This window comes from Taudactylus pleione, unplaced genomic scaffold, assembly GCF_031769625.1.
Source record: "Taudactylus pleione unplaced genomic scaffold, aTauple2 ptg000326l, whole genome shotgun sequence".
NCBI classification, from domain to species: Eukaryota; Metazoa; Chordata; class Amphibia; order Anura; family Myobatrachidae; genus Taudactylus; species Taudactylus pleione.
In genome coordinates, this window is record NW_028284727.1 from 4,987,290 (window position 1) to 5,002,312 (window position 15,023).

The 15,023-nt window shown below is 44.4% G+C and overlaps 1 protein-coding gene across 2 annotated transcripts in view; it reads right to left on the reverse strand.

The window, feature by feature from the left end:
• The window catches only part of TRMT11 (tRNA methyltransferase 11), a 103,640-nt gene that overhangs the window by 61,573 nt on the left and 27,044 nt on the right, over positions 1–15,023 (reverse strand). For both annotated transcript variants that reach the window (XM_088443100.1, XM_088443101.1), the window contains exons 3-6: positions 5,302–5,375; positions 2,753–2,834; positions 2,269–2,361; positions 761–895 (exon numbers count right to left, since the gene is read on the reverse strand). In XM_088443100.1, coding sequence (XP_088299226.1) covers positions 761–895; positions 2,269–2,361; positions 2,753–2,834; positions 5,302–5,375 — 384 coding nt within the window. The remainder of the gene's footprint in view (positions 1–760; positions 896–2,268; positions 2,362–2,752; positions 2,835–5,301; positions 5,376–15,023) is intronic.

Consider the following 15,023-nt stretch of genomic DNA (forward strand, 5'->3'; position numbering starts at 1 on the left):
CCACTGTTTGCTACAAACAAAAAATAACAGTCCATATATTATTATAGAAGTTAATCCACAAATAAAGTGGTAGTATAACTATCTAGCAAAACTTCAGAACTACAGTGTCCGTGGCCCTTTGTGAGATGGGTAAATCCTGACACCTAGCCAGCAGTTACCTGTCTGGTTTGGGGAAGAATATTTTTGAAATTCAAAGGGTGTAACACCTCATCACAATGAGCACGTGTCAGTTGACCAGCAATTTACTTACCAATTAAGACACAAAAAGGTACTAAGATTTAGAGTCACTTCAATCTCCTGCCTTTTGAATAATGATGTCACAGTGGGGTAAGTAACTGATAAGTGGTGCAGTCAAGGGTATTAGAATAAGTGGCTCTGGTAGTCAGGATATGGGAATATCACAACGCAATTTAGTTTTGTGTACAATACTTGCTCTACAAGTGATGAAGGAAGAAAAAGTCTACCCTCCTTAGTATTTTAACAATCCAAGGGGAAGACATTTTATTTCACATTCCTTACTTGCTGAAAGTGATATTTTTACAATCATACAATCACTGTTACATTACCAATGTGATAAGACCAAATATCTGGGTTCAAACTTAGTGTTGTTCGTCAACTAGTCCAGGTGTACAAAGCTAAAAGATGAATTCCAGTCTTTGGAGTGGCTTAGATGAAGCAAATAACCTAGACTGAAAAGGCTGAACATAATATATGAGCACCTAGTATGTACTGTATAAAATGAACACACTGTAGTACTCACCCACCGGCCAAAGTAGATCTGTAGAGGTTCTTTAGGTGCCTTATTTGGATCTGGACCATAATCTTCCAGCACATAGAATATATGCTCCGCATTCTGTAAACTCACTTTCCCTTTAAATGGCAGGAACTCCATTGCCTGTTTATATCATATGAGAACAATACTTAGAAATGTATTCACAGCTGTTAAATATTTATTACAACCAAAACTCAAATGCTGCCATGAGCATGTTACTTCACAGCAAGTGTGAAAATAAATGATTGAAGCAGAACCCAAAATAATACTTTCAGTTAAATACAAAACCAGGCGTTTCCACTGATTTGGAACGCATTCAGTTTTTAACATCTGCTGACCAAACAGTTTGGGGTATGCAATATTTATGGCAGCAGGTCAACATACTACCAGTGTTGACAACCTCTGTAAATATTTTTACTGACAATTTTACATAGTGAAAATTTTTGTTCTAATAAAAAAACTAATATTTCTCCAAAACGAATAATTTTGACTATCTAGAATACAAAGAGGGAAAACTCTGATCTACATTTGTGTTCTGTAGATGACATGTACACGCTGGAATGAACAGAATGACATTACAAAAATATAGTGCTACTGTCTAGTTGTTTACCAGTCAACATTGTATTTGCTAAACAGTATTACTGGAAATAAATAGATACAACACAAAATTATATCATAACGTTTTGTTTTATTCCCCCTTGCTTGTAAATGTATTTGTCCTTTTTCACCACACCCTTCACAGATACTGTGTTGAATAATAACTTCCCTACAGTATGGGTCATGGTGCCACCTGCATTCAAAAAAAAAGTAACAATTTAGGATACAGATTGTTCTCTCCTCCTCAATCCCGACCTTTAAGGTGCCCATCCACTAGAAGACAGGCAAAGACATTGTAATCGTGCAGTCGTTTGTCAGTCTGTGATGTGCCTACACTGATTGAGCAGTCGTCCAGTGTAGGCACAATCAATCATCTGCAAACATGCTGAACCTGACGTTATTGACCAGCCTGTTTGCACGATGATAGATGTCTAAAGACCAATTTTTTAAACAATCTGCAAACGATTATAGAACGATATCGATATCAATCGCTCATTTTAATAGTCTAGTGCAGGGGTCTTCAACCTTGGCTCTCCAGGTGCTGTGGAACTACACATCCCAGCTTGCACTGCCATCTTTTTGATATAACAGCATGCTAAACCTATGGCAGTGCATGCTGGGATGTGTAGTTTCACAGCAGCTGGAGGGCCAAGGTTGAAGACCCCCGTTCTAGTGGATAGGCACCTTTATGCTGTAGATCCCCTGTCCTGCAATAAAAATTAAACCAATACTGTGTGTTATCCAGTGATTGAGAAGTCTAACTGTGGAATTCATACAATAACCATTAAGTTGCAGCAAAGGAAGTGGCGACCAAACTGTGCCATCTGATCCTTTAAGCTCAACTCTGTCCATTTACATTGTGCAGTAAATGCCTCTCACATAACTAAAGGGCTACTCACATCTATCTTTACAAGCTTTTCTTTCTGTGTCAAGGCTTTATTGAAGCTATGAATGTTTATTTTGTATGTGGAGTTAGGCTGAAGATAAGAAACCTGAAAGAAAAGGAGAATCACTGATTAGTAAGACTTATGGTTCATAAACACGGTCAGATTTTTCTTCAGAACTGAACGATAACGATTTAAAAAATCGTTCAATCGTTCATATCTGAAGGAAAATCTGACATATCTGTCAGATGAACGATTTGAACGATGCGCTTTCCCGATGGTCAGATAACGATATCTGACATCTGATGTGTTTGCAGTCAGACTTGGACGATTCCATTCATTTTAATGCAGTCAAAAATCGTTCAATCGTTCAAATCGCACAAATCTTTGGTAAAATCGTTCAAATCGTTCATCTGACAGATCTGACAAATCTGACCGTGTGTATGCTCCAATAGGAATGAGCCATATAAATGTTTCCAAATCTCAAATATAGTCATACCAGCTTATCCAATGGGTAGTCCTGAATGGATTGCTGCAGCTCTGCCAGATTTCTTCCATGACCCCACAACTCAAACAAGGATCTAAATAGGAAAACATAAGTTATTTAAAAAAGGTAAAAGCCTATCTCAAAGGTTTTCTAATACATACCTCAATAAAGGTGTCATCAACAATTGGAGGGTTTATAGTTGACTAAATATGTCCATCATGCTCTTTCTTATGCCTTTGCAGCAGGCTGCTAACTAAACAGACTGACAGCTTGGCAGACTTGCACCATAGAAATTGTTTGGGTACGAGATGTGCCGGTATCCCACACGAAAGGATTTTGACCGCATCCCATAGAAATACACTCTGTTGAACAATGATGTTACTGCAACAAAACGGTCTTCTATACTAAATTGCAAATGTATATTATGTGCCATTTACTATTCCCTATGTGTCAGTTACTCTGTTTATTTATTATTATTAAAACAATGTCTAGTAAAGCCAGAGTCACATAGTATTAAAATGCACTGAATTGTTTTTAAAACTACACTGACATTTTGTGTATCACACTAACATTTCCTTGTGTAAAGGAACACTGTATGCATAGGAAACACACTCTAGGCAGTTTCCAGGACTCTCATCCATCCCAGTTCAGGTGTATTTTTTCAATACCACCAAACTGAACTATTAAATACCTTATAAGTACTAACAGTAATCCTTGTGGACTGAAATGTCACCAAACACAATCCTAACTAGTAGAATTATACGATCTCCTAACTAGACCAATATTAAGAAAATACTATGTAATGGACATGTTGATGCATAATATTTAATGGCCTAGTAGCTGACTTGATTAACACCCTCACTGGTACCACTTGTTCTCAGCAGTGCACAGTATTCTGGGGAAGACATCACTAAACACTGGATCAGTGTGTATTTCCTTACTCTGCTGTCAGAGGGAAGAGTCCGTTAATTCACTGTGTTAATGTCATAGTCCAGCACACCACCCGAAGTGATAGGCAGAAGTCTCTAAAAGATGCAGTGTCTGCTCTTCCATTATCCTGGCTCCTGCAGACATGCGGGAACTTTTGTTTCAAAGTAGAGAGTCCTCGTTTTCTAACAGTAGCTGCATCCTTTAGAATATATTGTTGTGGCCACTTTTATCATCAGACAATAGGGGAGATGCACTAAGCCTTGGAGAGTGATAAAGTACCAACCAATCGGCTCCCAACTGTCACTTTACAGGCTGTGTTTGAAGAATGACAGTTAGGAGCTGATTGGTTGGTACTTTATCAGTCTCCAAGGCTTACTACATCTCCCCAATATATCAAACTACACTACAGCAAATATAAAAATTATCCAGCATACATGAAAATGTCCACACAAAAAAAAAAAAAAAAACATTAAAATGTATACTATTTTTTCACCATAAATTATTCAGCAAGTTATGGCAATTCATATTATGCATTTTGTTACAACAATTTGTTAGCTGAATCAAAAACTTTCCTCTATTTCACCACATTATGTAAACTACTGTGCATTCCATTCTTGGGTTCTAAAAGGCAATTGGTATTTGTAGAAAATACAAAGTCCTCTGAAACAACATCTGTGTGGGCACTGCATAGAAAAATGACCACCATTGACGTTGGACTGTGACCAGCCCAAAAATCCCCAAATCAGCACAGGGAAAAAAAGAATTGGCAATGAAGAAGTAAACAAATCAGTCAAAAGTCATCATCAGTTACCTTGAAAATGATAATGGATCACACAGAAATAGCTACAAACTAATAGAAAAAACTGAAGCATATGGTGGGGATCCCCTGCAATTAGGATTGTGAAAACTGTGATCTTTGACATACAAATCCCTGCTTCTACAGCATTTACGACAGAATGTAAGGTAGCCATTTTAAATATTACCTAGGTTTTCAGCTTGACTGCACAAATTTGGTTAAAAGGTTCTTTTGTTACGCTTATCTAAAAAAACCCTTATCTAAAAAAGCATTTGAACTATGAAAACTTGATCTCTTGGAACTTCCACAACTGTAGTCTCTAAAGGGTTTCATGCAATTTGGAGGAAACAAAGGTTTTACCCGATCTGCAGGATGTTACAACATAAAACAGTACCGATTGGGAGATTTCCAAATATCCATCTAAACAAGATCATGCACCAAAAATATGAGATTGGTTAAAGACACTTTCCAAAAATAAAGTAATAGGAGTGCTAGTTATGGTATTGTGCAGAGTAACACTAATTATTACATCTGCTCTTCTAAAATACTGACTGTACGCCTTGTGGTCATTCTTATATGACTTGCCTGAAAATGGGATTACATTTTGTATTTTTATTTTTAATTCTACCTGCAATAAAAGAAAATTAACCCATTCAGTGACGGTCGCAATATGTGGTGAAAGGAAGTTGAGACAAGTCAGTACTGCCATGCCCAGGGAAGCCCTTAAAAAGTTTGTTCTAGTATTAAAGTGGACATTGGAGTGATCCTCTAACGATAAGAAAATGAACATAAAGCTGCAAAATAGTAATGCACAGAGTTACATAGGAAGCCTTACTTTGCACACACCGTCCGCTTCATTACTTTCCTTGCCATTTCCTCGCATGGGATGCTAAGAACACAGAAGGGGGACTGTGAAACAAAAAAACATACACAACACCAAATTAAATAACTGTAAATAGAGATATGAAGATTATGGCATCTCAAATCATTACATGAAGGATCATTTAAAAAGGCCTGATCCTATTTTTAAAACCACCAGATGATAAGATGATTTGCAAATTATTATTTTGCTAATTTGTATGTATGCTACCTAATAATACCGTGCTCATTAGAATGATGTTTCCACATTAAGTAACACATTATGTAGCTGACAATTGGGGATTTAAAAAAAAAAATCATAACTGACAAATTTTCAAAAATACAAAAGTAGAAACAGACAGTATGCACCCACCAATAATAGAAATAGAGCTAAGTTTTTATTACCACCAAACAAATAAAACTTGCATAATGTTACAGACAAATTAGTAAGTAAGGGCTCTGAAACATGATGTACTTTTTTTCAAGTGGGTATTTGGCACCGATAGTACAAAGCTAGGGGGTTGATTATTCTGTGATTTCCATTAGATACATAACAGCATACAGTACATGTCACTTGCACACAAGACTTATTGGCAGAATCTATAGATGGTATAGGTGGCAGCGGTGGTGTGATGGAGGTAAGTCCACACGGTAGGTTACTTAACCAGATTTAGGTTTATTAATAAGTCAGAACTTGTTTACAGGATGACACAAAGTTAATAAAGCAGGTATGCATAAGAGGACTCAAATAATCAATTACTTTTTTTCAATGGTTTCCCCATTGACCATTGATGGTACACCTGTCAATAGCTATCATTACAGTATACCATCAAAATTGCTATTTTTAAAGGTATACTGTGTTAAAAAAAAAAATAAAAATTGTGTAGGATAAGTTTTTAAAATATGTTCTTGACCTAATTCAATCATAAAAAAAACAACAACAATTGTTGAGCGGTTTTCGTAAAAAAAAAAATTGCCAGTTAAGTGGTTAAAGTAATACTCAAATGTATATTTTAACTCCTCTCCATCACATTGTCAGAGAAAAATAAGAGTTATGGTAGACTTACCTAGATAACTCCTTTTCTTCAAGGTCCATAGGGTCCACAGGGATACCATGGGGATATTATGGTTGGAGACCAGGCACCAAACAATTAAAGCTTCAGCTCCCAGGATGCCCCCGGTCCACCTCCATTTATCCTGCTTCCCCTAACTATAGGACTTCAGTTTAGTTAATAAGCCTCAAGGCAGGAGGAGGAAAGAGAAGGAAGAGCAATCGTACAACAGAAACACTCACAAAATGAGAGAATCTGTGCCCAAAATAAAGAAATGTATCCATGCGGCCAGGTGCGTCAGGGTGGGTGCCCTATGGACCTCAAAGAAAAGGAGTTATCTAGGTAAGTCGACCATTACTCTTATTTTCTTTCTCAAGGTCCATAGGGATCCACAGGGATACCATGGGGATGTCCTAAAGCAGTTCCCCTAGGGTGGGGGACGCTCCGGAAGAGAAAGGAGAACTCGCCGCCCAAAGGAAGCATCCTGCGAAGCAAAAGTATCAAAGGCATAAAACCTAAGAAAAGTGTGGACAAAATACCACGTGGCTGTCTTGCACAATTGTTCAGCAGAGGCACCATGACTAAATGCCCACGATGGCCCTTCAAACCGAGTAGAATGTGCTGTCACCGTGCTTGGAACAGGGAGAGTCTGCTTATTAGCTGGCCATCCTTGTTTGTGAAAACCATATAATACAAATAGAGCATCTGATTTTCTAACAGAGTTTCTACGCTCCACATAGATACGGAGAGCATGAATTACATCCAGGGAGGCTTCACCTACAGAAAGATCTGGAGTCTGACAAACTGGAACTACAATTTCTTAATAAACATAAAATGGGACACTATCTTAGGAAGGTAACCCTCCGTTGTATGAAGAACAGCTTTATACTGGTGAAAAATCAAAAATGGAGAGCGACAAGAAAGCGCTGCCAAATCAGAGACTCTATGAGCAAAAGAGGTTGAAAGAAGAAAAAAAGTGTCTTCACTATCAACCACTTGAAGTCTATAAAGTCTAGAGGTTCAAATGGGTGAGCCTGTAGTCCTTAAGAGCCAAAAGACATTCCATCGGTGCTACTGGTGGAACAAAAGGAGGCTGAACTCGCCGAACTCCTTGGAAAAAAATTAACATCTGGTAATGTGGAAATCTTCCTCGGAAACCAGACTGACAGTGCAGAAACCTGCACTCTCAAAGTAGCCAGGCGGAGACCACGATCTAAACCCGCCTGAAGAAAAGCCAGTACCCTGGAAATCCTAAACACCTTAGGATCATACTTTCTGTGGGAATACCGTTGGGCAAAAGAATGCCAAACTCTGTAATAGATGCAGGCAGAGGGAGGCTTCCGTGCCCTCAGCATCGTCTGAATTACAGAATTGGAAAAACCTTTTGATCTTAGGATGGAAGATTCAAGAGACATGCCGTCAAAGCTAGACAAGGTAAGTCCAGATGCCGGCAGGGGCCTGCGTTAGCAGATCCTGCCATAGAGGAAGAGGATACGGACTGTCTATTGACAGATTCAGTTTATCGGTAAACCAATGATGTCTGGGCCAAGCTCGGAGCCACTAGCATTACTGTTCCACCTTACTGCTTGAATTTCCTGAGAACTCTTGGAAGGAGGGAGATCGGAGGAAAATAGATACGCCAGCTTGAAGTCCCATCTTACTGCCAGTACATCCGCGAAGGTTGCTAATGGGTCTCTGGACCTGGACCCGTACCTGGGGACCTTGTGGTTGTGACATGACGCCATGAGTTCTACCTCTGGCAGACCCCATTTGTATACCAGGCGTTGAAACATTCTCGGATGGAGAGACCACTCTCCGGCGTGTATATCCTGGTGACTTAGGAAGTCTGCTTCCCAATTTCAGAATGGATACCCTTGAAGCAGCTTACGTTTTCGCAACAATAGTGCCACAATCTTGTCCTCTAGCAGAAACACTGTCTGTGCCCGAGAATCCAGAAGAGCTCCAGATGTACTGTGAGGACATGGGATGTGTGTTACAAATTTACTGGCAGCATCTCAGTCATTGCAGAGATCAATTTACTTTTTAGTCCTTTTGTGTCCCCCATCCGTCTCCTAGTGTATGTGTGACATTCTCAGGACACACATTTTCATTAGCATGTCTATTATGTACTGTAATAATGTAAGTTATTGAAATGTTTAATACTGGATAAGCCTTGATGTTAGCCTGGTCCATATGTCTGTGTTAGAGCAAGGTGACACCTCCCAAAACAAAAGACCCTCTAAGTTAATTCCCACCTCCCCAGGGGACGCTCAGGATTTACTCCTCCTTCCATTTGCCTGTTTTGTGCTTCACGTGAACCTGGTAGACTGAACGGAACCATCCCAGCAGGTGTTCGTCAGGGAAGTAATACCCAGAGGAGGTAGGAGAAAGTGACAGCATAAGGGACTCGCACCAATCAGGAAACGGTGCAACCCCCCCTGGGAGGTCACAATATCGTGGGAAATTGGAATATTTTAAAACAGGTCACTGAAGGTAACTCCAGATGTTAGTCGCTGACTTTGGCTAAGAGGCCTCGCTCTGCCAAGGTGCTAGTGGAACGCATCACCAGTTCTGTGGATTTATACTTGGAAATTCTGCAAGGACCTATACGCTATTCATTGCTGTGTGTTCTGTGATTAGCTTCTATGTGTGGGGTCCTGGAAATGCTTGATTGTACCCAGGGACTATCACTGCTGTGTGATCTCTGATAGTTTCTACGTGTGGGGTCCTGGAAGTGATTGAGTGGACATACGCTATGCACTGCGGCGTGATCAGTGATAGTTTCTACTGTGGGGACTGAGGGTCTCTAGCTATTTCGTGGAATTGTTCTGGGACATTATACTCTACTGGGACTGCCTCTGTCTGGACTGCTACCTGTTTATTGCCCGTTCACTGGATTTACTGCTTGTCCTGACATATTATCTATTTCTGTGTGCTGTGGAAAAATAAACCGTCACGTTGGTTTCATCTGCTCGGTGTCTGGGTGATTGAGTGAACCCCGTATCCTCACATTTGGCGGCAGCGACAGTGGGATCATTCAGACACCAGCTTTCAAGCATAAAGTCATAAAATACAGCAGGGAATGGATCCAGAACCACTATGCTACCGATACCTCAAGAAGGGCCCCCTGCAGGATCTCTGCCGAATAAAACAGATTGAGTTTTATGCGGAGGACACCAGGAAAAAATTAATGGCAAAACTAGCCCAGTGGGACCAAGATCATCCAGCGGAGGAGGACGATGAGGACGATGTACCGGAGCAGACCGAGGGTCAGGGAACCACGGCGACAACGGTTTCCGGGGCAATGCCTACCATGGGAGGGGTAGATCAATTGCGGGAGTTGCTGGCAGCGTTAGGACAAGGAGCAACGGTACTGGGGGCCGCACTGGGAGCACAGACCTACACCCCTGTCCCACCAGTATCAGTAAGTCAGCCAGCCAGGCTGCGATATCGGGACATACCGCCTTTTGATGAGGCCAGCGCGGACATTGATAACCATTTGCAGACGTTTGAATCAATGATGTCTCTGCATAAAATTGAGGCAGCAGAATGGCCTCTATATTTGTTACCCAGTCTGAGAGGACGGGCGCTGGAAGCGTGCCAGGCTTTGAGTCCAGAACAGACATTGTCCTATGAGGAGGTCCGGGGGGTGCTGCTTGCCAGATATGCGGTGACTGCTGAATCATACCGCGCCAAGTTCCGGTCAATGTCATGGAAAGGGGATACCTCATTTACAGAGTTTAAGAACCTGTTGCGGCGGAACTGTGACAGATGGTTGGCCGGAAAGCAGGCACGCACTGTAGTGGAGGTTAAAAACGTTATTATCCTGGAACAGTTGCTTAACAAGATGCCCCCGGAAATTCGAGAGTGGGTGGCGGATCGGAACCCCACCACTCCGGAGAATGCAGCACACCTAGCTGACGAGTTCACAGCTAACAGGCCCCGGTGGAGAGGAGCCAACCCAGTAGAGAGGTCAGCCCCCCGACGGCCCCAACAAGACCAGAATCCCTACCTGGCAACCCAGCGCCCGGCCCCACTACACACCCCAGCTCTGCAAACGGCCAATGCAAGGCCGCGGGGCCCTGCACTTCCAGAGCCTCGGCGGTGTTTCAACTGTCACCAGGTAGGGCATGTGCAGCGAGACTGTCCGCGGGGAAGAGGACAATTTCCAGGTGCCCGACCAGCTGTGCCCAGGGTAGCTGTGTGCCAGGAAACAACATTTGGGGGTGGGGAGGGGAACTGCATTCCTGATGTGCCAGAGGCGGAGGAAGTAGCATATCAAGTGGAGGTAGTAGCAGCTATTGGGAAAGCTACCCCGGATAACATGAAAACCCACGTACAGCCTGTTAAAGTCAATGGACAGGAACTGCAAGGATTGAGAGACTCCGGGGCCTCCATTACCCTGGTCCGACCGGAGTTAATCCCCCCCTGCCAACTATTGGAGAAACGGAAAATTAAAATCTCCATGGCCGGAGGGCAGATCACTGTTATCCCCATGGCCCGGGTACACTTGGATTGGGGCCTGGACTCAGGGGAAGTGGAGGTGGGACTTTTGGGTGGGTTACCCACCCATGTTATCCTGGGAAATGATCTGGGCAGTGGTTTGGCTAGTTATTTTGTGGGAGCTATCACCCGGAGTCAAGCGCAGTTGTTGGCGACAGCACCCGAGGACCCTCTCGGGCCAGCATCGGGGGTCTTGGTGGGATCAATGGCCACAACCCCTGACCTTTCACCGGTGAGTAACACTGAACCAGACTTGTTTGACTGTAATGGGAATCTGGGGGAGCTAGACAGGACGGCATTTAGGGAAGCCCAACGGACAGACCCTTCCCTAGCTAGCCTCCGCAGTGCGGCAGAACGGGCAGATTGGGGACCTCAGGGGGATCGCATCCAGTGGGAGGAGGGGAGACTGTACAGGGTGCCTGCAAAAGCAGACCCCTTAGAGCCTGAAGTCCTAAGGAAACAGTTGATTGTTCCCCAGCAGTACCGTACCCGGTTGCTAGCACTTGCCCATGACACTCCCTTAGCAGGCCACTTAGGGGTTCGTAAAACCCGTGCCCGGCTATTACGGCACTTCTTCTGGCCTGGAATAAGCCAAGCAGTAAAACAGTATAGGGAATCCTGTGAGGTATGTCAACGCCTCGGGGGGCCCCCACGTCGAGCTCCCCTACAACCCATGCCTGTCATAAGCGAGCCATTTAAGAGAGTGGCCATGGACATTGTTGGGCCTTTTAAGAAGCCGAGCCGAACAGGGAAGAAATACATACTGACCGTAGTTGACTATGCGACTAGATACCCTGAGGCAGTGGCCCTGGCATCCATAGATGCTGAGCATATTGCCCAGGCTCTCATGGACATCTTTAGCCGTTTAGGATTTCCCCAAGAAGTAGTTACCGATCAGGGTACACAATTTCAAGGGGACTTGCTGCAAACAGTATGGGACAAATTTGGGGTCCATCCCTTCCGCACGACAGCCTACCATCCACAGACGAATGGGCTCTGCGAGAGGTTTAATGGGACCCTAAAGCAGTTGCTGTGGGCATATGCTGAATCGGAGGGGGGGGATTGGGAGAAGTCGTTGCAGCAGCTATTATTCGCGTACCGCGAAGTGCCGCAAGATTCCACTGGATTCTCCCCTTTTGAGTTATTATATGCACGAAGGGTACGAGGGCCTCTAGACCTAGTCCGGGAAAGCTGGGAAGGGACATTCCAGGAACCTGAGGTTCCTGTCCTGGAGTATGTAGTCCAAATGAGGGAGAGATTGCAGCGTTTGATGCAGCTTTCGCATGACCACATGCTGGGGGCACAGGAACGGCAGAGCCAGTACTACAACCAGCGAGCACATGAAAGGGAGCTAGATGTTGGGCAGAAAGAGATGGTTCTAGTACCTGCCCGAAAGCACAAGTTACAGGCAACCTGGGCAGGGCCCTATACCATCATGGGTCGTCAGGGCCAGGTAGATTATATTGTTGCCCTAGGTCCAACAGGGAAGCGGGTGGGTACCTACCACATAAATCGGTTAAAGGAGTATGTCACTAGAGAAATAGGGGGTGTGGCAATCTGCTGCCCACCTATGGATGACCCAGAGACTGACCCTATCCCTGACATTTTAGCAGCAACCAAAAAGGATCTAGGGGTAGAGGCAGTGCCCATAGGCTCACAGTTAACAGCAACCCAGGCCAGAAAGATGAGGGAGGTGTTGGAGGTAGAGAGACCTCAATTCACAAGCAAACCAGGGCGCACCCATGTAGTGGCCCATCATGTCGACACCGGGGCGGCTCGGCCCATTAGGCAACCCGCATATCGGGTGAGTCCAGAGGTGCTGGACATGATCAAAAAAGAGGTTGATGAAATGCTGGCACTTGGGGTCATTGTACCATCCACTAGTCCCTGGGCAGCCAGTGTAGTCTTAGTGCCTAAGAAGGATGGGAGCACTCGCTTCTGTGTGGACTATAGGAAGCTGAATGAGGTGACTGTGACGGATGCATACCCCATGCCCCGGGTAGATGAGTTGCTAGACAGGTTGGGGGCAGCTCGCTATGTATCCACTGTGGACCTTAGTAAGGGGTACTGGCAGATACCCCTTACCAGGGAGGCACAGGAGAGGTCTGCATTCAGCACCCCATTTGGGCTATTTGAATTTGCAGCCATGCCCTTTGGTATGAAGAATGCCCCAGCCACCTTTCAGCGTACAGTAGATCGCGTGCTGACAGGGTGTCAGGAGTTCGCCCAGGCATACCTGGACGACATAGCAATTTTTAGTGAGACCTGGGAGGAACATCTGCAGCATGTTGCCCAGGTGCTAGCCCGGATTAGCCAGGCGGGGTTGACTATCAGACCAGACAAATGTCAGATGGGGATGGCAGAGGTGTTGTATCTCGGGCACAGGGTTGGTGGAGGCCAAATTCGTCCAGAGCCGGCAAAAATTGAGGCCATCTTGAAGTGGCCTCAACCCACTAACCAAAAACAGATACGTGCCTTCCTTGGAACGGCAGGGTACTATCGGAAGTTTGTGCCCCAGTACAGCACCATTGCCAAGCCATTAACTGACCTGACGACCAAAAAGTACACCCGAGAAATACACTGGACCCCTGAGTGTGAACGGGCTTTTTCCCAGCTTAAGGAAATTTTGTCCCAATCCACAGTATTAGCAGCCCCCGACTTTCGCAAGCGGTTCATTGTGCAAACCGATGCCTCAGGTTATGGAATAGGAGCTGTGTTGAGCCAGGTAGGGGAAGATGGATGTGAACACCCAGTGGCTTTTCTCTCGCGGAAGCTTGTCGACCGTGAGGTAGCCTACGCCACTATTGAAAAGGAGTGTCTGGCTATAGTCTGGGCCCTTAAGAAGCTGCAGCCATACGTGTATGGGCGCGAGTTTTCGGTGGTCACAGATCATAACCCCCTTAGTTGGCTACAACGTACCGCAGGAGACAATGGACGCTTGCTAAGATGGAGTTTGGCCCTGCAACTGTACAACTTCTCTATTTCCCACAAACAGGGTAGAGATCACGGAAACGCGGATGGCTTGTCCCGTCAGCAGGAACCAGACCCAGTTCTACGCAACACTGGAAGACCTAGCACCGCCTCGCCCAGTCAGTAATGTGTCCTTATCACCCCTGGGAACAAGGCCTAAAAAGTGGGAGAGGAATGTGAGGACATGGGATGTGTGTTACAAATTTACTGGCAGCATCTCAGTCATTGCAGAGATCAATTTACTTTTTAGTCCTTTTGTGTCCCCCATCCGTCTCCTAGTGTATGTGTGACATTCTCAGGACACACATTTTCATTAGCATGTCTATTATGTACTGTAATAATGTAAGTTATTGAAATGTTTAATACTGGATAAGCCTTGATGTTAGCCTGGTCCATATGTCTGTGTTAGAGCAAGGTGACACCTCCCAAAACAAAAGACCCTCTAAGTTAATTCCCACCTCCCCAGGGGACGCTCAGGATTTACTCCTCCTTCCATTTGCCTGTTTTGTGCTTCACGTGAACCTGGTAGACTGAACGGAACCATCCCAGCAGGTGTTCGTCAGGGAAGTAATACCCAGAGGAGGTAGGAGAAAGTGACAGCATAAGGGACTCGCACCAATCAGGAAACGGTGCAACCCCCCCTGGGAGGTCACAATATCGTGGGAAATTGGAATATTTTAAAACAGGTCACTGAAGGTAACTCCAGATGTTAGCCGCTGACTTTGGCTAAGAGGCCTCGCTCTGCCAAGGTGCTAGTGGAACGCATCACCAGTTCTGTGGATTTATACTTGGAAATTCTGCAAGGACCTATACGCTATTCATTGCTGTGTGTTCTGTGATTAGCTTCTATGTGTGGGGTCCTGGAAATGCTTGATTGTACCCAGGGACTATCACTGCTGTGTGATCTCTGATAGTTTCTATGTGTGGGGTCCTGGAAGTGATTGAGTGGACATACGCTATGCACTGCGGCGTGATCAGTGATAGTTTCTACTGTGGGGACTGAGGGTCTCTAGCTATTTCGTGGAATTGTTCTGGGACTCTGTCTGGACTGCTACCTGTTTATTGCCCGTTCACTGGATTTACTGCTTGTCCTGACATATTATCTATTTCTGTGTGCTGTGGAAAAATAAACCATCACGTTGGTTTCATCTGCTCGGTGTCTGGGTGATTGAGT